The following is a 27,153-nucleotide window of genomic DNA, read 5'->3' on the forward strand; positions in this document are numbered from 1 at the left end:
ATATTGTATTGTGTCTGTCCACATATGTGTGTAGGAACTGCTTTATAAACAGGTTAGAGTTTTGACTGTAGAGCTATTTGTTGATAGTTCATAATTGTTTATTTTTAGCCTGAATCTACTTATTTGTAAGATGTAGTAATGCTTCTTAAGTGCAGAAACCTAGTCCATGCTTTCTGTCAACAGAAGTCTAAAAGACAGATAAATTAGGGAATTTTGTGTACTTTTATAAAGTCTTTAACTTTATGATTCTAGGAATAGCAGGGCTTGATTCCAGCACACTGCCCCAGTGAGGCATAACACTTACATTCTAAAAAAAATGAAGAAAGATAATAGAGGATCCTCATAAATTCTTTTGGAATAATAACTGAAAGAGGGGTGGTGCGGTGGTCAATCTATATAGCTTTCTCATCCCTGGACCCTATTGGCAAATTAGCATGGCCAATCCTCTTAATTTGCAAATCTTTGGACAGTGGAGGAAACCAGAGTACCTGGAGGAAGCCTACTTAGACATAGGGAGAATGTGAAAATTCTAGCCTTGTTGTTCAAGGCTAGAATCAAGTGAGTCTGTATTATCAGCAAATATCAAAAGTCTCTCAAGTATCAATGCAAATTTCAGGACCTAAACAAAGTCAAATGGGAGACACAACCTTCGCACTACCTTTTTGATAACTAAATATCTGCAATGCCCTCCTCCTGCTTCCCATTGGACTTGGTCCACCCTCACACCTCCTACCTATAGTGAATCATAGGTTGTATTTCTTTCCCCAACACAGATTCTTTTATTGATTCAAATATCTATTTTTGTTCACTACTGGCTGCAACTAGTCCCATCTTTCAAGCTATATTTCATGTTCTAACACAAATCATTAATGTCCAATACCTTTCAATTTAAGTTCTGGTTTCCGTTTCCTCCTTTACAAACCTGTTGCAGTCTTGTAATAATTTCCCATTTTTGTAGTAATTCCCCTTAATTACTTCTTTATTCACAATACCCCCCCAGTTGACCTTTTATTCCATTTTCTGGCGGTCCCATGCTTAAGTTCCACTCTCCATTTTGACCTGATTCTTCATCACTCCTCATGCTCTCCTTTCTCCTCAATTTCAATAGGTTTCTTTCACATCTTCATTCTCCCTTTCCTCTTGTTCACTTCTGCTCTCCCACCCATCTTCTCCTCTTCCTCTGGCTATATCTATGTTCTCCTATTACCTTTATTATTTTTCCGACACTCCCCATCTTCATTCTATTATCCCAGTTTTGCTACTCTGCTTGACTAAACAAAAAACTTGAAATTAATTAGCGTGGAGTGCTGTAGGAAGTTGGCCAGTTCTATTCAATAAAATGCTGTTTTTGATGGGCTTTTCTCTTGTTTGCTCATTTAATTCCTCCCGAAGGGTTGGTAATTTGGATACTATCTTTAACGTCTCATTGGCAAATTAAAACATATTCTCACAATATTATTTGCATCAATCTGCCAGCAAATTGGAATGATTTTCCAAAACAGGTTTCTGTTTTGGTTAACATTAATTTCCCTTCCTAATATAAATGCACTAAAGGGAATTAATTAGCTTATATGGATGAGTTATAATACATTTTTCAAATGTGTTCTATCCAAATTGCAAAATATAATGTTCTGCTTTTTCAGTGAAACGTGAAGACCTAAACCTTTTATTTTTACTCCATGTTGGATAAGATAATGTAGGACTTACCATTAATGCATAAGATAATCTCATGATTTTACAGCATCCATATATCTCATCAAAGACAAATCTCATGTCTGACAGTAATGATGAATAATTTGAGTTTTAATTTGAATCTTATTTTTCCAGTTTACTAAAATGTCACTGAATTAGATTGATATTGAGTCAATAACTCACTGTGGTGTTGGAATATTGATGATTAATGAATATTTTCCTACAGAATACCCAAACAATTGGGAGTGAAGGATTCTGTTTAACATTTCAGGGGAATGAATCACAATAACAATACCCCTTAAAGCTTAATATGTCCATTACAGGTCGGGCTATGCTCACAATTAACAATAAAAGTGATGAGCAGGTCTGATGCATCTGTGAAGAGAGAGCCAAAGTTAAAATATTGAGTCTGGTATGACTCTTTATGGATAGTGAACAGGGAGAAGATGCATGTGTAAGTATTACACTTTTGGGAATTGCCATAGGAAAGTGCAAAGGATGAGGGAGCATTAGGAGTGGGAGAAAATGTGTTTGGTGGTATTCTGCTAGAGTTGGAGGAAATGGTAGAGGTCATAGCTGACTCAAAAATTTAACTCTGTTTTTCTCTCTCCACAAATACTGCTGGACCTGCTGAGTTTCTTCAGCATTCTGTGTTTGTTTCAGATTTCCAACATCCATCTATTTTGCTTTCATTATAATAAAAGTGATTTTTTTAAGTCCCCATTAGATTCTGAACTCATGCAGCAGGTGGAAGCAGTTTGTTATTTTTTATTGTATCACATAGATACTTTACATTATTCTAAAGGTTCTGACTTATTCATTGTGTTTATTAGCAGAAAATTGTCAAATCTATAAAGATAGTTTCACATTTTTAATGTATCCAATTCCAACCTAATGAGTACAGAAGTAACACGAGTATCACTCATATTATTGCTCCATCTCCGAAGCAAAATGTTTGACTCAGATGATGGTGCTATTCTCTATTCTACAAATTAGAAATAATCATTGAAACACATTTTGAAGGGGCAATCATATTTTCTATACAAAGGCAAATATTAGAAATGTGAGCTCTTCTCAACATCAGAGACCTTACTGTTCAATTCAGTAACTTGCTTGTCTGCTTACCAGACAAGACTAATGGCACTTCAAATTTAAACAGAAAACTTCTTAATTTGCTGTCCTGCTGTACATGTTTGGAAGAATCTACTAAGAAAGAATAAAAAGAGGTCGGAAAGACATAACTAAAGGAGTGCCACAAGGATCTCAATTATTTACTATCAATATAGATGATTCTTCTATAACACAATTTATGTGACCTTGTTCAACCATGTGTTATAGAAAAAAATGTGCTTTAAAACAGTGCTTAAAGTGTAGGCAATGTAATTGAACTTTTAAAAGTTTGCACTTAAGAAACAATGTCCCCAATTCTTCAGTCACGTTATAGCGAATTCACATTGACAAAACATGCGTTATCGCAGAACGACCTGTGTTAGAGTCATAGAGTCATAGAGGTGTACAGCACGGAAACAGACCCTTCGGTCCAACTCGTCCATGCCGACCTGACATCCCAACCCAATCTAGTCCCACATGCAGCGCCCGACCCATATCCCTCCAAACCCTTCCTATTCACATACCCATCCAGGTGCCTTCTAAATGTTGCAATTGTACTAGCCTCCACCACTTCCCCTGGCAGCTCATTCCATACACGTACTACCCTCTGCATGAAAAAGTTGCCCCTTAGGTCTCTTTCTCCTCTCATTCAAAACCTATGCCCTCTAATTCTGGACTCTCCGACCCCAGGGAAAAGACTTTGTCTATTTATCCTATCCATGCCCCTCATGAGTTTATAAACCTCTGTAAGGTCATCCCTCTGCATCCGTGCTCCAGGGAAAACAGTCCTAGCCTATTCAACCTCTCCCTAGCTCAAATCCTCCAACCCTGGCAACATCCTTGTAAATCTTTTCTGATTAATAACTTGAATGAGGGGCCAGAGTGCAATGTATCCAAAGTTGTCGACGATGCAAAAATAGGTGAGAAGACATGTTACGAGGAATAGGCAAGGGCACATAAACAGGTTGAGTGAGTGGATAAACACTTGCACATGGAGTTTAATGTAAGTCTGAGGACATGCACTTTGGTGGGAAGAATCAAAGTGGAGAAAAACTCCAAAAAGCGGTACCATCAGTACTGGTTGTTTTAGTGCATGAAATAGAAAAAGTTTTCATTCGGACACAGCAAGTAATTATGAAGGTAAATGCAGTTTTCACCTTTATTGCAAAGTGGTTGGAGTTTAGAAAATGGGAAGCCTTGTTACAAATTTACAGGGTAAGGCCACATCTGGAGTGCTGTGTACAGTTTTTGGTCCCCAAATTTAAGAAAACATGTATTGGCTTTGCAGGCAATTTAAAAGGGATGCATTCAGCTGTTCCTTCGGATGAAAGGGTTGACTTATCAAGAATGGTTAAATAGGGCAGACCTTTATTTATTCAAGTTTAGAAGAACGAGGGTTTTAAACTATTGAAATATATGTGATTCTGAGATGTCTTTACAAGGTAGATGTTGAGATGTCTCCACTAACGAGGGAATCTCAAACTAGGGGATATAGTTACAGAGGGATATAGTTACAGAGTAGAACATTTATTTAGACGTGCGCTGTGAATGAATTTCTTTTACTAGAAGGTAGTGAGTGTCAGGAAGTCTCTCCCACAGAGTGTTATGGAGTCTGAATCACAGCAAGTACTTAATGATGAGTAGATAGATTTTTGACATTTTGATGAGTTGAGGGCATGGGATACCTCTGCAAAAGTTACAGGTCCCTCAGCGGATGTACCACTAGGGCTTTCTCCTGCACCCATCATCAGCTCAAATCCTTATCTCAGTGGGTTTGTTAGTTAGATCAGACTTGGGGGCACATTTTGGTGAGCATATCAATGGCACACCTTCACAGCTAGGTGAATATGAAACACCTCAGGTCCTTGGTATTCAGAAGTGCAGAAAGAAGGGGTAAAGTCTGACCTCTTAAGAGCAGAGTTGTTTGGGTGCTACTGTGCTTGTAAAAGAGAAGAGTGGGAATTAATTGCACAATAAGGATAGAGAAACTTGACCATGCTCTGAATATGTTCACAGTGGTGGCAATGGAAAAGCAGCACAGTACAATGAAGTTTGGTTATCTTGATATGGAGGTTTCAGCGTCCATACATTAATATTCCCCACTCTCCCCTGCTAATTCAAGGATCTTCTCATAATATAAAAGATATGCATACAGAACATTTGGAAAACATGAATGGAATTGGACAAATTCAGCAAGGGTTTATAAAGGCAAATCATGCTTAACATAAACTTCCTCTTAAGACGTTAGTGAGCAAAATTAAATCACGTGGGATGTAATGAAAATTGGTTAACAGGCAAGGAACAGAAATTGGGAATAAATAAGTCTTTTTCCAAGCATCAAGCAGTGACTACTGAGGTACTTCAAGGATTAGAGCGTTGGCCACAGGTATTTGTAATACATACAAATAATCTAGATGAGGGAACCAAATGCAACATTTCCAAGTTTGCAGATGACACAAATCTGGGTGGAATTGTGAGTGCTAAGGTGATTTAGGCAAGCTGAGTGAGCAAACAAACACAAGGCAGATGCAGTACAATGTGGTTAAATGTGAGGTTAGACACTTCAGTGTGAAATTCAGAAAGGAAGAGGATTATTTAAGTTGTGATATATTGGGAAGTGTGAATGTACAAAGAACCTGGGTGTCAAGAAAGTAGCCAGGTGACAAGCAATTAGAAAGGCAAATTGTAAGTTGGCCTTCATTACGAGATGATTAAAGTTCAGAAGTAGGGCCTTGCTGAGACTACACCTGGAGGACTGCATGCAGTTTTGGTCTCCCTTTCTAAGAAAGGATACTCTTGCCATACATGGAATGCAGCAGGGTTTCACTTGGCTAATTCCAGAGATGGTAGGACTGTCCAATATGGAGAGACTAGTTTGCCAGGGCCAGTATTTCACTAGAGTTTAGAAGGATGAGAAAGGATCCAATTTAAACATATGAAACTCTAACGGGTCTGGACAGACTAGATGCAGGGAGGATGCTGGGGAGTTTAGAACCTGGGGACACAGTCTTAGGATATGGACCATTCAAGACAAAAAAAATTGTTCACTCAAAGGGTAGTGAACACTTCAAATTATCTACCATAGATGGCTGTGGAGGCCAAGTCAGTGAATATATTCATGATAGAGACTTTTCTTTAGATTCTAAAAGCTTCAAGGCATAAGGAGAAAAAGCAGTATTGTAATATTGAGATAGAGGGTCAGCCATGATCATTTTAAAGTTGGAGCAAGCTCACTGGGATGAATAGTCTTCTCCTGCTCCTTGTTTCTATATCTCTATGTTTAATGGGTGAGGAGATGAATATCAGCCTCTGGCCAATTTGTCTTTACTGTTTCTGACCTATTAGGAGACAGTTTCTCCTGCAACGAAACAAAGGCAAGGATTTAGTGAGCTGAAGGTGGAAGAACATGACAGTTGGTGACTGAGTAAGAACTGCAGAGGGTAGGAAGACATTGTAGTTTAGGAGCATGAGGTAGGTAAGAGCTTCTGCAGGAAGCTGCTGCATGCAATAGTGAAAGTGTTACACCATTAGCCTTAGTAGGTGGTTGAATGGCATTGAGTTTGAGGTAGCAGAGAGGAGATTGTGGCTCTTCGCCTTGCAGACTGCAAATAATCATTGTTCTGCTTATTGAACTGTTACATTCCTTCTGATGTGATAACATTCACCAACGCTCAATAGCAGTAATATGTATTATCCACAAGATGTACTGAAGAAATTCATCACAGATCCTTAGACAAACATTCCAAGTTCACGACCACTTCCATCTAGAAGGACAAGGGCAGCAGATACATTGGAATACCCCAACTACCAAGTCCCACTCCAAGCCACTCACCATCCTGACTTGGAAATATATTGCCATTCCTTCACTGCCACTGGGTCAAAATCCTGGAATTTCCTCCCTAAGGGCACTGTTGGACAACCCACAGCATATAGACTGTTGCAGTTCAAGAAGGCAACTGACCACTGCCTTCTCAAGAGCAACAAGGGAATGTGCTATAAAAATGCTGATCAACCAGCCACATTCATATCCAACGAGTGAATTATAAAAAAACACTCACCAGGTAGCTATGCCTCACAGGCTTGCACGATTTGATGCTATAGTCTCCGCAGGTGACCCTAAGGGAAGAGGACAGCCCTCCTCTCCATAATGCTATCCACCAGGAGCCCTGGATTCCCATTCATGAAGCGAGATGCCATCTTCACTTTCACAACCACATGCTTTTAATATACAGTGGTACAATAGTCTTGGAATGGTCATTCTTGGTTTGTAGTATTTGAAGTGATGCGCAGCTGCGGTTTAAACATTGCACCAATAACATGATCACCAGAAGTTCTCAGCAAAGCAAGTATGTCTGCCTCTACAACCAGACAATACAATGAGATTGTTTCTTGAAAGTGAAGTCACCGATAGATAGGGTACTGAAGAAGGCGAAAAGTGTGGTGCTGGAAACTTTCTCCAAACCAAATGGGTAGCCCTGGGCACCTGCTTGGGCCCCAGCTATGTCTGCCTCTTCATCGGGTACTTGGAACAGTCCATCTTCCACAGCTACACTGGCACCATTCCCCACCTTTTCCTCTGCTACCTCAATGACTGTATCAGCGCCACCTCGTGCTCCCACAACTACCTGATGAAGGAGCAGCGCTTTGAAAGCTAGTGCTTCCAATTAAACCTGTTGGACTATAACCTGGTGTTGTGTGATTTTTAACTTTGAATTAGCATATCATGTTGTAGCTGTACAGGACATTGGTTCGGCCACATTTGGAGTACTGCTTTCATCTCTGATCTCCCAGCTAGAGGAAAGATGCTGTTAAAATTGAAAGAGATTGTAAAAGATCTCTTACAAGGATGTTGCCAGAGTTGGAGAGTTTGAACTATAGGGAGGGGCTGAATAGGTTGAGACTATTTTCCCTTAGAGGCTGAGGTGTGACCTTAGAGAAGTTTATAAAATAATGAGAGGCATGGATAACCAAGGTTGTTTTCCCAGGGTAGGGGAGTCCAAAATTAGAGGGCATAGGTTTAAGGTGAGAGTGCAAGGATTTAAAAGAGACCTAAGGGGCAATATTTTCATGCAGAGGGTGGTGCATATATGGAATGAGCTGCCAGAGGAAGTGATGGAGGCTGGTACAATTGCAACCATTCAAAAGGCATCTGGATGGGTGTGTGAATAAAAGGGATTTGGAGAAATATGGGCCAAATGCTGGCAAATGGAGCTAGATTAATTTGGGATATCTGGCCAGCATGGACAGATCGAAGGGTTTGTTTCCATGCTTTCCAACTGGGATCTGGGTTCAAATGTCTTCAAAGTTTGAATGTTCTTCCCATGTCTATGTGGGTTTCGGCCAGGTGCTCTGCTTTCCTTCCAAATCCAAAGATGTATAGATTAGGTGGATTGATTATGCTAAATTGCTCTGTAGTGTCCAAGGTTGCGCAGGTTAGATTTACAGGGATGGGATGAGGGTGGTAGGTTTGGGTGGGAGGCTCTTTTGAGGGTTGGTGCATACTTGATGGACTGAATGGCCTCTTTAAATACTGTAGGGATTTTATGAATGTTGGATCAGTCATGATCCTATTGAATGGTGGGCTGATCAGCCTTCTCCTGTTTCTTACATTCTTAGTCTGAGTAGCATCTGTTTCTTCTCTTCTTTTTGATCTCATCTTTTATCTTTCCAGTTTCTGTTTCACAAACTATAATTTCGTACTTCCAAGCTTGAGAGGTAACCCATAGTCATCTGTCATTACTTGCTTCACGTATTAGAAGCATTACTGTCTTCCAGATGGGACCTCATTTTCAAAGGCCTTCTTCCATTAGTGCACTCACTAAATTTTTCAAAGTGTGGTTCATCCATCACTGAGCTTTACACCTATCAAATATTGTTTCCTTTTCTCCAGAAAAATGTAGATAGTCTGTTTTTCCAATCTGTGGGCACTAACTCACATACATTGAGAACAGCAATTTATACTCTACCATAGTCATCAGAATGGTTTTGAAAGAGATAAGTACACCTCCAAAGCCTTCCTTACAAACAGGCTGAAAGCTCTGTAGCAAATAACTTAGCTGCTGACCAACTGCAAGGCACAAATCAGGAGAATGATGGAATACTGTCCACTTTGATTAGCCCCCCACCAACTATCTTAAACATCCATTCCCTATACCAGTAATGCACAGTCGGAACAGTGTACGAGATACACTGAAGCAAATCACTTGTACATTAGTGTTTATTACATCAGGAAGACAGGAATGTAATTTAATTGCATATTGGAACCATCATCTCTAAATTCTCCTCCAAGGCATATTGTCATGATTTGATACATTATTACTGATCCTCCACTATCACTGGGTTAAAATCTCTAATTTAGTTCCTAACAATAATGTGGAAAGCTCTACACCACATGCATTACTCAGTTATTCAAGGCCAATAAAGAATGGACAATAAATGTTGGCTAATCTAATGACACCCACATCCTTTGAAAGAATCAAAATAATGAAACACTGAATCATTCTGAAGTTTTCCTGTCACCCTGTTTGTATAATTGAAGCTTTTCTCTGCTGTGTTCAAATTTCTTGCTTCCTTTTCTCTCTTGAAGTCTATCCTTTTCCTTAAGCCTTTCCTTCCTTTTTTTCTCTTATCTTCTTTTATCCTCCTCTTTGGAAATCTAATTGAAGTTTTTTGCATTTAACATTTTTTCTTTTTAGCCTTTTTCCAATTCAAGTTATTTAATTTGTCACTGAATTCTACTTCACTCAACTTGTCTACCATCAGGATTACATATTTATTCTTCTAGGGTGTAGTGCGGAACCAACATTTCAACAATTTCTGCCTTTCTGATCGCTACTTTCAAGGCAACTTCTAATTTCTCTCCCACAGCCTTTGAATAAACCTTTGGTAATTATAACAGGGCATTAACAGATATGTTGTCTCCTGCCAGAAGTGTCCAAGCTTTGAATGTAGACATGTTAACGTATCAATGAACACAGGAAAAGTATATGCAAAATCTTGTTTATTTACACTCTAAAAAAACAAATCCATTGTCAATTCCATTGTACCCACTTTACAGATTCTAGATTTGAATCCTACAAGTGTCCCCAATCTCTTTAGGGTCCAATAACTTTAAAAGAGAATATAGAATTTTGCAGCAATTGACGGAAGAAATCACCTGACAAACATTCACCTTTTAAAATTATTGCTGTAACATACAAATGGAAATCAAAATAGATTAAACATTACTTGATAGGTAACCAGGAGAGTAAACAATGGACTGTAAGACCATAAGGTATAGCAGCAGTAGTAGGCTGTTCAGCCCATTGGGTCTGACCATTTAATGAGATTGTGACTGACCTGATAACCCTCAAACTCCATTTTTCTGGCTTTACTCCAAAACCCCTAATTCTCTCACTGATTAAAAATCTACCTGTCCCAGCCTTGAATATTCTTAACAACATAAACTCTGCTACAGATCCACTACTCTCTGAGAGAAGAAATTCCTACTCACCTGCGGCTTAAAGAAACAATCCCAAAGATTATAGGGTGAAAGTGAGGACTGCAGATTCCGGATGAAGGGCTTTTGCCCGAAACGTCAATTCTCCTGCTCCTCAGATGCTGCCTGACCCGCTATACTTTTCCAGCACCCTCAATCCATAAGATTGTGTCCTCTGCTCCTAGACTCTCTCACAAGAAGAAAAATTCTCTCAGCCTCCACTCTGTCAAATCCCCTAAGAACTTCATAAACTTTAGGAAGATCACCTGTCATTCGGCTAAACACCAATAAACACTGGCCCAATTTACTCAACCTCTCCTTATAGGAAAATACAATTATGCCTGGGATCAATCTCATGAACACTCTCTGGACTATCATCAATGCCAACATGCCTTTCCATAGACAATAGGCCCAAACCGTTCACCATTTCCTAGGTGTGATTGGACTAGTGTCTTTTTTAGGGTTAGCAAGACTTCTCTATTTTTATACTCCCATTTCCTTTGAAATAAAAGCAAGTAGTCCATTTGATGTCTCTAATATCTGCTGAATTTACAGTTCATGCATGAGGATCCCCAAAATCCCTCTGTATTTTAGCCTTCTGCAGTCTTCTCCCATCTTAATTTGATTTGATCTATTATTCTCACATGCACCAAGACATAGTGAAAGGTATTGTTTTGCATGCTAGCCAGGCAAATCATACCTTACATAAGCACATTAGGGTAACAGAACAGAATATAGTGTTACTGTTATAAAGAAAGTGCAGAAAAAGATCAACTTTAATCTATGTAGAATCCATTCACACGTCTGATGACACTCAGCTCCTCTATTGCACAACCTCAAATTTTTCTACGTTATATTCCATCTGCCAAGTTTTTGCCTATTCACGTAAACTGCCTATATGCCCCTGTAGGCTCTTTGTGTCAACTTCATCACTTGTGTTCACATCCATTTTTGTGTTATCCATGAACCTGGCAATAATACATTCACTTCCCCCATCACAGTTGTTTATATATATATTTCTCCATCATGAAGCCATATTACCTCACTTGATTATATTTTGTATTGCTAAATGTTCTGTTATTACATTCTTGAATTTATATATTGTTGAAAATTATTTAAATACAAAGTACAATACACATCATAGAGTCATAGAGATGTACAGCATGGAAACAGACCCTTCGGTCCAACCTGTCCATGCCGACCAGATATCCCAACCCAATCTAGCCTCACATGCCAGCACCCAGCCCATATCCCTCCAAACCCTTCCTATTCATATACCCGTACAAATGCCTCTTAAATGTTGCAATTGTACCAGTCTCCACCACTTCCTCTGTCAGCTCATTCCATACACGTACCACCCTCTGCGTGAAAAAGTTGCCCCTTAGGTCTCTTATATCTTTCCCCTCTCACCTGAAACCTGGACTCCCCGAAACCAGGGAAAAGACTTTGTCTATTTATCCTATCCATGCCCTTCATAATTTTGTAAACCTCTATAAGGTCACCCCTCAGCCTCCGTAGCTCCAGAGAAAACAGCCCCAGCCTGTTCAGCCTCTCCCTATAGCTCAAATCCTCCAACCCTGGCAACATCCTTGTAAATCTTTTCTGGACCCTTTCAAGTTTCACAACATCTTTCCAATAGGAAGGAGACCAGAATTGCACGCACTATTCCAACAGTGGCCTAACCAATGTCCTGTACAGCCGCCACATGACCTACCAACTCCTGTACTCAATACTCTGACCAAAAAAGGAAAGCATACCAAACGCCTTCTTCACTATCCTATCTACCTGCGACTCCACTTTCAAGGAACTATGAACCTGCACTCCAAGGTCTCTTTGTTCAGCTACACTCCCTAGGACCTTACCATTAAGTGTATACGTCCTGCTAAGATTTGAAGATATTGCAGGTGTAAATAAAAATGAGAGAAACACCCACAACTTTTAAACATTGTTGAAGCCAGATGAGTGTGTCATCAACTCCTGAAGACTCAGGTAATTTACCATTTCGTACAAACTTGACTGAAATTAATTTCTGACCTTTCTCTCCAATATGTGGTAAAACGCTATCTTAAAAGCTGAAGGTAAACATTTTCACCACTGAGTTGATATAGTGCTACTGAAGTACCTTGATGAATTGTTTATGTTGCACATAGTTAACCAACTGCATCTCTTTTAAACTTAACCATTGTTCTAAACCTTGAACAAAAACAAGTATGATTCCTTTCAATCTTTCATTAATAGTTTTGTGTGTGGGTCCATTTTTCCATCTATGTAACTTCATAAGTGCTGGTTTAGACATCAAAAACTCAAGAAAATAATCTTAAGATTGTCAAATATTCAATAATTTGATTATTCATCCTTTTTTATTTAAGTTTAGTTGATTGATTATTCATAATTGGTTGTTTTTGTAAGTCCTCAAGCTCTTTTTCTTCCAAAGTATTAAACCTCTTTTCATGAGCATTAATTCATACATTTCAATATCATCAGCTACCATCTTTATTCTCTTTAAATGAAGCAAATTAGTCAAGCAGAATTGATAAATGTATCTAAAAATATGTAATGGTGTATTATGAAAAGTATTTGAAGTTCATGAGCTTTGAAACTCACGTAGGTAGCATGCACTTTTTCTGCGTTGTATGTGCCAATTTCCCTCAAAAGTTGTGAGACAGCATGTTTGCGCACACATCTGATGCTGGCTGTGTTGAATGCCTATTGGTGAGGGTGTTAACATATACAGAGGGACCATCCATCAGAGGTATGTAGAGTTGTAAGGTCATGATGTCAATCAGTCTGGAACATTGATATCCCTATCATCGTGGAGCTCCAGACTTCAAAGAAAGGCTTCTTATCATCTTGAACATTTGAACATTTATTCAGCAATTTGATGGACCTCCTACCAGCACTATATAAAGTGCATTTCAAATACGTTTTGGATAGTTGATGATTGATTTCTTCAGGTTCTTCGAGCTGCTGCACAAGTGGTTTGTAGAGTTCTTTAAGAATGCTGAAATCTACAGGGTGTGAAATTTAAAGAAATGTATCATCATGTGAGGACTTCTGCACAAACTACTTACTTCCAGACACAAAGGCAGTTGTATGCACTCCCTATGCAATGTATCACAACTGGGAGAATGAGCTAAGCTTCAAAAACCATGACAATATTTTTGGAAAAGAAGCAGAAGGGCTCTGAGCAGGGAGGTTATGTCTGCCAAGCATGTGTTACTATCATGACAGAAGGAATGTACTGATAACCAAGTCCCACTAATCTACAAATCACATCACTAGTATAAATAACTGGCCAATTGGTTTCCTTTTGTTATCTAGATTAAAATAAACTTTCACCAGGTTTCTTCAATAAACTTAAAATAATCAGTTTATTATAACATAAAAATTATTTTTAAAACAAGAGGGAAAAATGATAATATCTTATCTACAATCCAGAATTTGAATTGCATGCCATTTCAATCCCAAACAAAATCTCTCACACATACACAAAATCTCTCTCTCTCTCACATTCACACATCTACAGAGATGATATTTTAAAAAAGACAGAAGAAAATAACATCCTTATTGAACAACAGTCTATATAAAAAAAAAGAGGTTTATGAATTGTCATCATCCACCAGGCTTCTTGTTGACAAAATGTAATTGTTAGCAATTGTGTACTGTTGGAAGGTCTCTTAATCAAAGCTCAGTTTGGAAAATCAAGTTAGATCTAAGTTTTTGGACTGTAATCACAGTTCAGCTTCTCAGGGATTGAAGGAAGGTCAAAATACTGAAGTGTTGACAAATTTCAACTAGAAAGAGAACATAATGTCTCGCAGCCTGACTGCTCCTTACTGTTGCTTCATTATCTGTTCTTTTTCTTTTGACTCCCCAGATAATTGAAGCAGAAGTCAAATCCTGTTTGGGTTTCTTGGCAGCCATCAGTGCAGAAACCCCATAATCTTTTCAAATTTCCAAGTTGGGCGTTCCAGCAATTAAATGCAATGCAAATGCAAAGTTATTCTAGAAAGTGTGCATACAGTTCAATATCTTCTAGTTTTTCCCCACAATGTCCAGAAATATAAATATGTATTCCTGACATATGTTCATGGAGCAACTTTCCCTGACAGACCTCAGTGAAGAACAGTGTGTCGATGTCACCAATCGACTAAAAAGGTATTCATTGAAATCTGCTATGAGACTGTGAATGAAATCACATACGGCTGTGAAGGTAACCCAGATAATGAATCCTTATGTACCTGATGTTTTCCAAGTTGCAATAGGTAATATTTGCAACATCTCTAAGCTTGCTGCCAATGATTGAATAAGGGAGGACTCTGAGGCTCTGCATATAAAGAATGTTAAATGCATTTTATTCTCTTCTATCAGGAAAATAGAGCAAGCACCTGGCTTCATAATGATTGCAGGCATCCATATGGTACAGGATGTCATTGCTGGCAAACAATGTGTTGTGGCCACCATATGTCAATTCTGAGATGGACTGCAACAGGAAGGAATTTGGCTCCCTTTACGACCAGCTGGTATGACACCCAACACAATCTATTACTCAGTGTGATACACTGGTAGCAGTTAGAATGCCTGAATTACACAGCAATGCTTTATACCATCTATTTGAGCTACCACAACAAAGCAGAGGGTGGCAAGTGGTGGGCAAGGTCTGTCTGCTGATCACATGACTCATGGCTCCAGTATACAAAATGATAATGATATAAGTGAACACATTTGAGCATATAAATTTGGAGCAGAAATAGGCCACTCAGCTCCTTAATGTGCTCTGTCATTCAATAATATCTGATATTTTCATGTTCACTTGTTTATTAAGAAGCAGTCTTCTGATATCTAAAAATATTTAATGACTCTGCTGTCACTTATTTTCAAGGAAAATAATTCAAAAGAGTCTCAATCTTCTGTGAGAAAATGCAGCACACAGTGCAACAGATGGGATCTCACGAGTGCTCTGTACAATTGAAGTATAACCTCCCCACTTTTGTATTAAATACCTCACACAATAAAGAATAACATGCTATTAGCTTTCCTAGTTACTTGCTGATCCTGCATATTAACCTTCTATATGGAGACATCTGGATCTCAGACTCTGTGATCTTTCATTGCTTAGTTTTGATGCTTCTTTTTATTTTATATTCTTCCTGCCAAAATGAAGTTCACATTTCCCATATTATACTCCCTTTGCCAGTTCTTTGCCTAATTACTTAACCTATTCTATATTTCTTTGTAGCCTCATTAAGTCCCTTCACTGCTTAGATTGGGTTCCCTACAATGTGGAAACAGGCCCTTCAGCCCGAGTCCACACCGACCCTCTGAAGAGTAACCCACCCAGACCCATTTCCCCCTGACTAATGCACCTAACACTATGGGTAATTTACCATGACCAATTCACCTTACCTGCACATATTTGGACTGTGGGAGGAAACTGGAGCACCTGGAGGAAACCCACGCAGACACAGGAGAATGTGCAAACTCCACACAGTCGCTCAAGGCTGGAATCAAACCTGGGACCCTGGTGCTGTGAGGCAACAGTGCTAACCACTGAGCCACCATGCCGCCAATTTTCCTAGTTACCCTCACCCACATCAAGGATTATTGCAGAAAATAAGAGCTTCTCATATCAGGCCAACATATTATCACAGAAAGAAAATTGATTAGCTAACAGGAAATAGCCGGCATAAACAGCTTTTTTTGGTTAGCAAAAAGAAATGAGTGCTGCACAGCAGGGATTAGAGCTGGGTTGAACTTTTGCAATTTTTATAAATAGCTTGGATGAAGGGACTGAAGGTATGGTTGCTAAATTTGTTGATGACACAAGGATAATTAGTGAGTGGACAATGTAATGCCAAAGTCTTTTCTTCAAAGAATAAAACATCAATTCAAATTTTAAATTTCTATGCTATGATGACATATTCCACACAGTTGACATTATAGCATCTCTATATAACTGTCAATGTTAACTCATTCTTGCGATTTATCATCTGGGTCAATCGAGTATCAAAAGCAAAATACAGTTTATGCATTGGACATTTGGGTATGTAGATAGTTTGCTTTTGTTTTGTACTGTAACAGTGTTTATGCCACTCTACCAAGTATTTCCAGAGGCATGAAGTAATGATCTAGTGATCTGGCAAGTTTAAATTCCTTCAAGCCAGTTGGGGAGCTTCAATTCAATCCAGTAACTCAGTCTGGAATAAAAATCTTCTCTCACTTCCAGATTGTAGTAAAATCTCATCCATTCATAATTATCCTAAAAGGAAGAAATTCTGCTGTTGTGATCTGGACAGGGCTATATGTGACTCCAGACCTGCATCAATGTGATTGACTCTTAATTGTCCTCTGAAATGATCTAGAAAGCCGTTCAGCATAATCAAGAAGGAAGCTCACCAACAACTTTTGAATGCAGTCAGGGTTGGAAAATAATGCTGACCTTGCTAGAAATGCCCACATCCCTTACATGAATAAAAGCTTAGTGTCAGCCTTAATGATATACAGTATATGGTATACTGTGGATGAATCATTTAATCTGATAAAAAAGTAAAATCCAGTTAGGATTGATACCACAGCAAATAATTTTAGGAGGATATTTTTTGAGTTGTGAGGTCAACATCGTGGACAGTCTGCCCACAAATGGAAAAATAGATAAAAATATTTTTGGGTTCAGACCTTATTTAAATGTATGATATAGCTGCAGATGCTAAATGGCACTATAGTTTGACAGTTTGGAAGATTAAGAAATATGCAAATGCTTGTGCTGAGCCTAGTGGCTCAAGCAGGGATGATCCCACCTCTGGATGGGAGTTGGGATAGCAGGAGAGGCAGTGAGCATTGACTAGTAAAGCACTACAATATTTTAAGTACAGCCCCAACAGTTCTGCGTATACAAATGGGAAGAATTGAGCCAATTTATTGGTTATTAATTCATAGGATGTGGGTATTGCCAAAATTTAGTGTCCATCCTTAGTTATCTTTGAAAAGGTGGTCATCAGCATGAAACTCGTGAAAGAGAAAGTTGAATTATGTACTTAAGTATCTTCTCACCTCAAACAGGCGGGTTTAATATTGCAATAAAAACAGAAACTGTGGAGAAACTCAGCAGGTCTGTAGCATTGCATAGAGAAAGCAGAGTTAACATTTCAAGTCCAGTGACCCTTCCTCAGAACTGATAGTAGCTAGGAAAAGATGATACATATGCTGAAGCCGGGAATGCGAAAGGGGTAGGAGGGGATGCAACGGTGGAAAGAAGGAAAGGAATGAATGGATAGGCAGAGATGGAGTCGAGATGGAGAGAATGACAGGAGACAAAATGAATGATGAGAATGTGCCAGGGAGAAAGAAAAGCTGATAATGGTCACCATAAGTAGATGAAAATAGGTTGACTCTACTGAACCCAGTCCATGTCATGAGAGGATCTGGGATCTGGAGGTGGGTAAAGGCATTCAGGATCGAAAATTATTGAACTCAGTGTTGAGTCCTGAGGTTCCCCAAGTGGAAATGAGTTGCTGTTCTTTCAGCTTGTGCTGAGCATCACTGGAGCATTGCAGCAGTCACAAGACAGGGAATATGGTGGTGTGTTTAAGTGACAGGCAACTGGAAGTTCGGTTTCATTTTGCAGACAGAACATAGGTGTTCCACAAAACAGTTGCCCAGTTTATGCTTCATCTATACACATGTATAATATATACCATCTTTTTTCTCACTACTATCAGGTCTGAAGGTTGGTTACTGGACTCAAAATATTAACTCTGCTTCCTCTCCACAGATGCTGTCAGACTGCTGAGTTTCTCCAGCAACTTTTGTTCTTGTTCCAGATTTCCAATATAAACAGCTCTTTGTTATTTTTGTGTGCAACATTGCCCTTTACAGTTCTCCTTAAAAATTGTACTAGGCAGCCCTTAGATATCAATAGGGTGACCACAGTATTGACTTCTCTCAATTTTCAAATGCTGAGATCTTGTTTTCCAGATAAGTATAACGTAGGCAGCAGTTGACAATTCCTACCCCACACCCATCCCCAAATTAACATGGATAGATGGTTAATTTTAACAGTATTAATTTCAATGGCAGCTACGTTGTTAACATGGGTTATTTCACACTCCATGAACTGATGACTATGCCTTCCACATAATGGAGAAGCCAGTGTTTATTACAAGGGAACAGATTTGCGTGCACCATTGATAATCGTTTTATAACAGCATCAGCACTTTTGTGCTTTTGTGTGCTGAGAACATAAAAACAGATTTGGCTCACATATCAACTTGAAACACAAATTAATACTTCTCAGTTCAACAAAATATGTCAGAAACATTCAACCATTTAGGCAGCATTGGCGTCAAAACAGAGGTCAGATTAACATTTCGGATCGATAACATTTCTTCAGAAGCTATCTGACATGCCGAGTTTCCGGTGTTTTCTGCATTTCTGCAACGTGCTGTATTTTAGTTTTGTTAATATATTTGAATCTTCCTCGGCCTAAAAAATTACCATATTTCAACATTGATTTCCAACTAACGTGTTTCCCAGTTACGGGTTACGTTGAAAGCACATGTTTGTTGTTTTTGAGCGAACGATTTAGATTAATCTGTCAATCCAGAATCAGTACTTATTATTCCCATTTGGGGGCGTTGCAATTCTAAAACAATCATTTTTCCCGATAGAGTTCAGGGTTTTCATTACCTCCGGAAATGTACTTGCGTTTGTCTTATTGTGTTAAAAGCATGTTATTTTAATGTAGCCAGTAACCAGGGAATAATAGAGAGGACCTGGCTGAATAATTTCCAGAATATTTGCCTGGTAAATAATAAATAACAAAAGAACTACACAAATTGCGTTGACTCTGAATAATTCGTCTCATCGATGCTGTGACAACTATTATTCTACATACAGTTATTAACCATTTACAGCACTTCACAAAAGCTGCAATTGTCCGTATTTTGCATTGAGAAATTTCCATCAAATTATTTTACTTCAACACTGGTCGCAGTCGCGAGATTTTTCTTGCAGCTATGCTTTCTTTACCCTTTTTGTCTTTCACGAAAGTTTAACTTCGAGATCTTTTCAGGAATGGTGGAAATGTCAAATCAAAGACACCAACGAAACAAAGCTTCTTACCTGACGATCACGTACATAACTAGGCAATTGCCCACCGTACCCACCACAAAAATGAGCGAATAGACAGCGGTGATACTGATGGGAATAAGGGTGTTCACTGTGTTCGTGTGAAAGTCAAAAAAATCGGTGCTATTTTCCCAATAATATGAAGTAGTTGGGAAAGTGCTGTTTGGGATAATGGCAGGGGTACGTTCATCAGAGTACAACACAAACTTGGAACCCATGCCTTCTCTAGTAATTACCACTGGAGCGTCCATAGTCTTATCTATAAAAAGAAAAAAAAAGAATGACATAAAAATATAACAGAATCAAAAACATACTATTTAGACAAAAGGAAGTGTTGGGAGAAAACCTTAAAATACTGAACAAGATCAGGTACAGAGACATTATTAGGAACATCAAACAACTGTTATCTAGGTTAATCGAACAGATGAGATCGAAAGCTCCTGTGTAACAGTGCAAAGCAAAGCTCACCGACTTAGAGTTGAACTTTTGCTTGTATGCAAGGTGCGTTGTGAAGAGCCGGTCCTCCTTGCTGCAGGGTCTGTCTGACAGAGTACAAGTGCTGGGCTCGCTGCTGCGGCGCTGCTCGTCTCACGTTGCATCGACTCGATGACGCTGGAGACCAAACGCAGCTCGTTGGAGGCGGGAGGATTCGGTACACCGAAAAACCAGCACCGCTTTTCAGAGTTCGCCATAGTAATTTTACATTAAACAATGAAAGCAGCCCTGAATCACGGGAGTAGAAAGACTTACAACTCTATTAGAAGTCATTCGGGCCATCGCGTCTGTGCGCACATCCAGTTGGCCAACCTAATCGTATTTTCTAGTTCTTCAACACCTTCGTAGATTTCAACGTCTGTCACATACTTTTTAAACATAATGTGCTTCCACCTTTCCAGAGATTGAAGTTGAGACCCACGCTATCCTCTGAGCAGAAAATACTTGCTCAACTTTAGATTAAACCTTATACCAAATGCTATAAATAATGTCTCTGATTATCGGTGCCTCTGATGAGGGAAAGAAGCCTTTTCTACCCATTCTATCGACATACCTAGTATTTTATTAATCAATTAAATCTCCCCTGAACTTCTCTCTGTTCCATAAAGACAAGCCCAGTCTATTGAACCTTTCCTCAAAGTTAAAGAATGTAAGTCTTAGCGACATTTTTCTGCACATTATCTTTTGTGACATTTTTTCAGTAATTTGGTATCCAGGACTTTGACTGTGACTTAAATTGCTTGCTATGCAGCTTTCATATAACCACCCTGTCCCTCCATTCAGCATCTAGGCTAAAAGTAGAAAATAGTCTGTAAGTCTCCTTAACTACTGTAATTATTTGTCATCTAGCTTCAAGCAGCAGTAGGCATGCACTCAAGGACTTTCTGTTGCTCTAAATTAGTCAATATCCTACCATTTATTATACATTCTCTTATCTTGTTTGCCGTTCCCAAGTATAGAATCCCTATAGGGGAGAGTGGCTAGGATTTCTGGACGTGGCAACAAACACAAACAGATAAAGCACGACCTGAAATCCGAGCCACTCTCCCCTACATCAAAGATATCTCAGAAATGACTGCCAGACTACTCAGACCCTTTGGAATCATGGTATCCCACAAACCCACCAACACACTAAAACAGCAGCTAATGAACTTGAAAGACAACGAGCAAAACTAATGTCATTTACAAAATACCATGCAAGGACTGTAACAAACACTACATTGGACAAACAGGCAGAAAACTAGCCACCAGGATACATGAACACCAACTAGCTACAAACAGACATGATCCTCTCTCACTAGTCTCCTCACATACAGATGAGGAAGGACACCACTTTGACTAGGACAACACATCCATCCTAGGACAAGCCAAACAAAGACATATACGAGAATTCCTAGAAGCATGACATTCTAACTGGAACTCTATCAACAAACACATTGAGTTAGACCCCATCTACCACCCCCTGAGAAAATGAACAGGAAGTGACTTCAAAACCGGAAATAGCATCACCACAGGAAATGACATCACCGACCCAAAGAAACCCAAACATCTAAATAGAAAGCAGGAATTTTCCACATTGCTTCACCTGAGGCCCACTGAAGATGTTACCTAGTAGGGTAACAAAACATCTGGCAATGAATCGTGCAGCTCAGTGAGCTAACCTACATCCAAAACCTCAACCTGAGCTACAAATCTTCTCAAAATTCAAACACAGTTCTAGGAAAAATGGACACAGATTTAAGAAACTTTAAAAATAAGATTGGAATGGTGACACCCTGCAAGGGCAGAGGGATCAAGTATTGCATTTTTTGGAAGAATGAGGAGAATAGCAAATTCTAAGGAGGAAAACATAGGACCTATCGAGAAAGAACCATTAACAAATTTCAGCTAATGTCCCTAGGAAGGGAAGAACAAAGAACAAAGGGAATTTACAGTCCACGAACAGGCCCATCAGCCCTCCAAGCCTGTGCCAATCCAAATCCACTGTCTAAACCTATTGCCCAATTCCTAAGGACCTGTTTCCCTCTGCTCCCCACCTACTTGTGCATCTGTCCAGACGCCACCTTAAGTGAATCTCCCGTGCCTGCCACTATTAGCTCTGCTGGCAACACGTTCCAGGCACCTAACACCCTCTGTGTAAAGTATTTTCCGCATGTATCCCCCTTAAACTTTACACATCTCACCTTGAATGTGTGACCTCTCGTTATTGAATCCCTTACCCTGGGAAAAAGCATATCTCTATCCACCCTGTCTACATCCTTCATGATTTTGTAAACCTCAATCAGGTCCCTCCTCAATCTTCTTTTTTCTAATGAAAACAAGCCTAACCTACTCAACCTCTCTTCATAGCTAGCACCTTCCATACCAGGCAAACTTCTCATAAAACTTCTCCGCACCCTCTTCAAAACATCCACATCCTTTTGGTAACGTGATGACCAGAACTGTACACAGCATTCGAAATGCAGCCAAAGCAAAGTTTTGTACAATTTTAACATGATCTGCCAGCTCTTATACTCAATACTTCATCCAATGAAGGCAAGCATACCATATGGCTTCTTGACCACTCAATGACACCTGTGCAGCCACCTTCACGTACAATGGGCCTGAACTCCTAGATCTCTCTGCTCATCAACTTTTCCCAAGGCTCTTCCATTTATAGTATAGTTCGCTCTAGAATTAGATTTCCCAATATGCATCACCTCACATTTGTTTGGATTGAACTCCATCTGCCATTTCTCTGCCCAACTCTCCAATCTATCTATATTCTCCCGTATTCTTTGATAGTCCCCTATGCTTTCTGCTACTCTACCAGTCTTTGTGACATCTGCAAGCTTACTGATCAGATCAACAGTGCCCTCTTCCAGACCATTTATGTATATCACAAACAACAGTGGCCCCAGCACTGATCTCTGTGGAACACCACTGATCACCTTTCTCCATTTCAAGAAACCCCCGTCATCTACTACTTCCTGTCTCCTGTTGCTCAACTAGTTCTTTATTCACTTCGCTAGAACACCCTGCACACATGTGACTTCAGTTTCTCCATTAGTTTACTATGGGGAACCTTATGAAATGCCTTACTAAAGTCCATGTATAAGACATCTACAGCCCTTCCTTCATCTATCGATTTGGTCACTTTCTCAAAGAACTTTATTAAGTTGGTAAGGCACGATCACCCCGCACGAAACCATGTTGCCTATCACTGATAAGCCTATTCTTTTCCAAATATAAATAGATTTTATCCCTCAGTACCTTCTCCAGCAATTTTCCCACTACTGACATCAGGCTCACTTGTCTGTAGTTACCTGGAATATCCCTACTCCCCTTCTTGTACAGGGGGATAACATTAGCAACTCTCCAATCCTCTGGCACTATGTTTAAGGATGCTCCAAAGATATCTGTCAGGATCCCAGCTATTTCCTCTCTTGCCTCCCTCAGCAACCTGGGATAGATCCCATCTGGTCCTGGGGATTTGTCCAACTTAATATTCTTTAGCCTTCCCAAGACATCTTCCCTCCTTATGTCAACGTGATCCAGAGTAAACAAACTTCCATCTCTAAGCTCAAAATTCATCATATCCCTCTCATCAGTGAACACTGATGCAAACTAATCATTGAGAACCTTGCCCATTTTCTCAGGTTTGACACACAGCCTTCCTTATCCTTTAGTGGTCCAACCCTTTCTCTAGTTACCCTCTTGCTTCTTATATATGAATAAAAGGCCTTGGGATTCTCCTTAATTCTACTCGCTAAAATTATTTCATGATCCCTGTTAGACTGCTTGATTCCTCATTTAAGATTGGTCCTACTCTCCCGATATTAATCCAAGGCCTGTTGTGCTCTTAGCTGCCTGGACCTTATGTACACTTCCCTTTTCCTCTTGGCTAGTTGAACAATTTCTCCTGTCATCCACAGTTCACGAATCTTGCCTTTCCTACCCCTTGTTTTCAAAGGGAAATGCTTATCCTGCACTATCTTTAACCTATCTTTGAAAGCCTCCCACATATCACATGTGGACTTCCCTTCAAATAGCTGCTCCCAATCCAAGTTTCCCAGCTCCAGCCGAATTTTGGTATAATTGGCCTTGGCCCAGCTTACTAGTCTTTCCTTTGGACCACTCTCATCTTTGTCTATGAGTACTCTAAAGCTTACAGAATTGTTGTCACTATTCCCAAAGAAATCCCCCATTGCAACTATTACCACTTGGCCTAGCTCATTCCCCAACACCAAGTCCAATATGGCCCCTTTCGTCATCGGACTATTGACATACTGCTCTCGAAAACTTTCTTGGATGCTCCTTACAAATTCTGCCCCATCCAGACCTCTGACACTAAGTGTATCCCAGTCAATGTTGGGAAAATTAAAATTTCCCATCACCACCACCCTGTTGCCACTACATCTGTTTACCTATTTGTTCTTCTACCTCACACTCACTGTTGGGAGGCCTGTAATACAGCCCCAGCAATGTAACTGCACCCTTCTTATTTTTCAGCTCTACCCATAATGCCTCACTGCTCAACTTTAGTGCCCAACTTTAGCATAACTGTGGTATCATCCCTGACCAGCAATGCAACTCCTCCCCCCTTTTACTTTCCTCCCTTTCCTGTCGAAGCATCTTTATTCTGGAACATTTAGTTGTCAATCATACCCTTCCTTAAACCAAGTCTCTGTGATCACAATAACATCATACTCCCAGGCACCAATCTAAGTCCTAAGTTCATCTGCCTTACCCATTATACACCTTGCATTAAAGTATATACACTTCAGGCCGCCAATGCTTTTGCATTCATCTACTCTCTGCCTACTCTTCCCCTTGGTAATGCTAACTTCATGATCGTTACAGTCTCTAGTTTCCGCCTCACTATCTATTAGTCTTTTCTTCTGGTTCCCAGATCCCTGCCATATTAGTTTAAAACCTCCCCAACAGCAGTAGCAAAAACTCTCCAAGGGTTCAGAAAAGATTTACAAGGATGTTGCTAGCGTTGGAGGATTTGAGCTATGGGGGGAGGCTGAACAGGCTAGGACTGTTTTCCCTGGAGCGTCGGAGGCTGAGGGGTGACCTTATAGTGGTTTACAAAATTATGAGGCGCATGGATAGGATAAATAGACAAAGTCTTTTCCCTGGCGTTGGGGAGTCCAGAGCCAGAGGGCATAGGTTTAGGGTGAGAGGGGAAAGATATAAAAGAGACCTAAGGGGCAACTTTTTCACGCAGAGGATGGTACGTGTATGGAATGAGCTGCCAGAGGATGTGGTGGAGGCTGGTACAATTGCAACATTTAAAAGGCATTTGGATAGGTATATGAATAGGAAGGGTTTGGAGGGATTTGGGCCAGGTGCTGACAGATGGGACTAGATTGGGTTGGGATATCTGGTCAGCATGGACGGTTTGGACCGAAGGGTCTGTTTCCATGCTGTACATCTCTATGACTCTATGACATTGGTTTCAGTCTGGTTCAGATGTAAACCACCCAATTTGTAACCTTCCCCAGAACCGGTCTCACTGTCCCACAAATCTGAATCCCTCCTTCCTACACCATCCCTCAAACCATGTGTTCATCCTGTCTATTCTTTCATTTCTACCCTGGCTAGCACATGGAACTTGTAGCAATCCTGGCATCGCTACCTTTGAGGTCTTCCTCGTTAACTTCTCTCCTAGCTCCCTGAATTCTGCTTTCAGGACCTCATCTCGTTTTTTTTTCCTTATATCAGTTGAATGATCAGTACCTTATTGAGAATAGTACCAAAGAAGTGAAAGGAGGATCTCAGAAGCAAGATGATCTCGGGCAGGGGCATGAGGGAAATAGTTGTATAAATTCATTCCTAGGGTGTAAAGGCTACCTTAGAGAAAATTCTATATATTTGTCCTTATGGAGCCATAAGTTTGACCTTTTTTTTTCAAGAGCTGGGTTTGTACATTGTTAAAAAAATTAGATTGATGCCAGAACTGAGCAAAATATTATTTTCCATAACAAGAGAGAAAAACTCAAGGAACCTTTATCCAAATGGGAATGTACATTTTTTTAGTCCTGGTGTTATTTCTGTGGACCTATTCATAACAGCTTTGGACCAGCAAGAACAGATATACTGCTCCCATTACATTTTACTAGAAAATGTGAAGGTAGTGAAAGGATACCATATCACTCACTATATCTGTATGTAAACTACTACTGTGAGGATTTAAATAAAAAGATGCTTATACTGTTCTGATCCCCATGGAGATGTATAAACTTTAAGAACTGAACTTATCAAACAACCCCAATAGAAAAAACCAAAGTATGGGATTTAAGTTTTTATAACTTTTACTTCACCAATCGAACCAAACTCAAAATAAGTTAAACATGAGTTAACAGTCAAATAGAATTCAATAGCAACTATAAATTAGGTTTTAAATAGCCAACATAACAAAGACAATTCTCATGAATTTATACCTTGTGTCAGTATACGAGCAAATATATTACACCTCATGAAAGCTGTCGAGGTATGACCGCAACAGTGTCATTATCAACTAAATAGGCTGAATATAGGAGAGAGGATGATGTACAAGTACTGCACTGGAATCCAGAACCCATTCTCATTGGTTTATCATGGCAGGCAATGAAATTTGAATTCAGTAAAAAACAACTGGAATTAAAAACTACCCTAATGGCAACCAAATAGCCATTGTTTATTGTTGTAAAAACCCACCTGATTAATCACATTCCTTTAGGGATTGAAATCTGCTGTGTTGACCTTAACTGGTCTGGCCTACCTCTGACTCCATGTGACAGACACTAATATGATTGCCTCTTAACTACCTTCTGGGCAATTAGGGATGAGCAATAAATTAACCAACAATGACTAAATTCTATTTTTTAAAAAATATGAGCTGTGAAATGTTAGCTGATAAAATGTTGTTAATGGTGCATTCTAGATCTATGGACAACTTTAAAAGGCTTTCTTTGCTTGCCAAATACATCCATAATTTAAGAAGGCACAAATTCAAGATGTGACAAAAACTGAAAGGCTCACACAGTAAACTTCCTAAAATTTAATACCAGCTTCACATAGTAAATTAATGGAAAAAAATCTAGCTGAATGATATTCAATTAACTACTGCTAACCAGGGTGGGCAGCATGTTGCACCTCTGTCTCTTACCATATGTGCACCTTCAAACTTCAATAACTGGAGTGGCTCATCTCTCACTGTTAAATTATACCAATATAATGCAACTTTAGGATATTTAAATCAGTCACTCACTTTTGTAATGACCATT

General features: G+C 39.5%; 1 protein-coding gene across 1 annotated transcript in view; it reads right to left on the minus strand.

Moving 5' to 3' along the window:
• oprk1 (opioid receptor, kappa 1) overlaps positions 1-20,924 on the minus strand; it is a 47,194-nt gene extending 26,270 nt beyond the window's left edge. The window contains exons 1-2 of the mRNA XM_043688326.1: positions 19,874-20,924; positions 19,400-19,664 (exon numbers count right to left, since the gene is read on the minus strand). Of these exons, the coding sequence (XP_043544261.1) occupies positions 19,400-19,656 (257 nt within the window). The 5' untranslated portion in view covers positions 19,657-19,664; positions 19,874-20,924. The remainder of the gene's footprint in view (positions 1-19,399; positions 19,665-19,873) is intronic.
• Between the last annotated feature and the right edge of the window lie 6,229 nt (positions 20,925-27,153).

The sequence above is a fragment of the Chiloscyllium plagiosum genome, chromosome 4 (genome assembly GCF_004010195.1).
Source record: "Chiloscyllium plagiosum isolate BGI_BamShark_2017 chromosome 4, ASM401019v2, whole genome shotgun sequence".
Lineage (NCBI taxonomy): Eukaryota > Metazoa > Chordata > Chondrichthyes > Orectolobiformes > Hemiscylliidae > Chiloscyllium > Chiloscyllium plagiosum.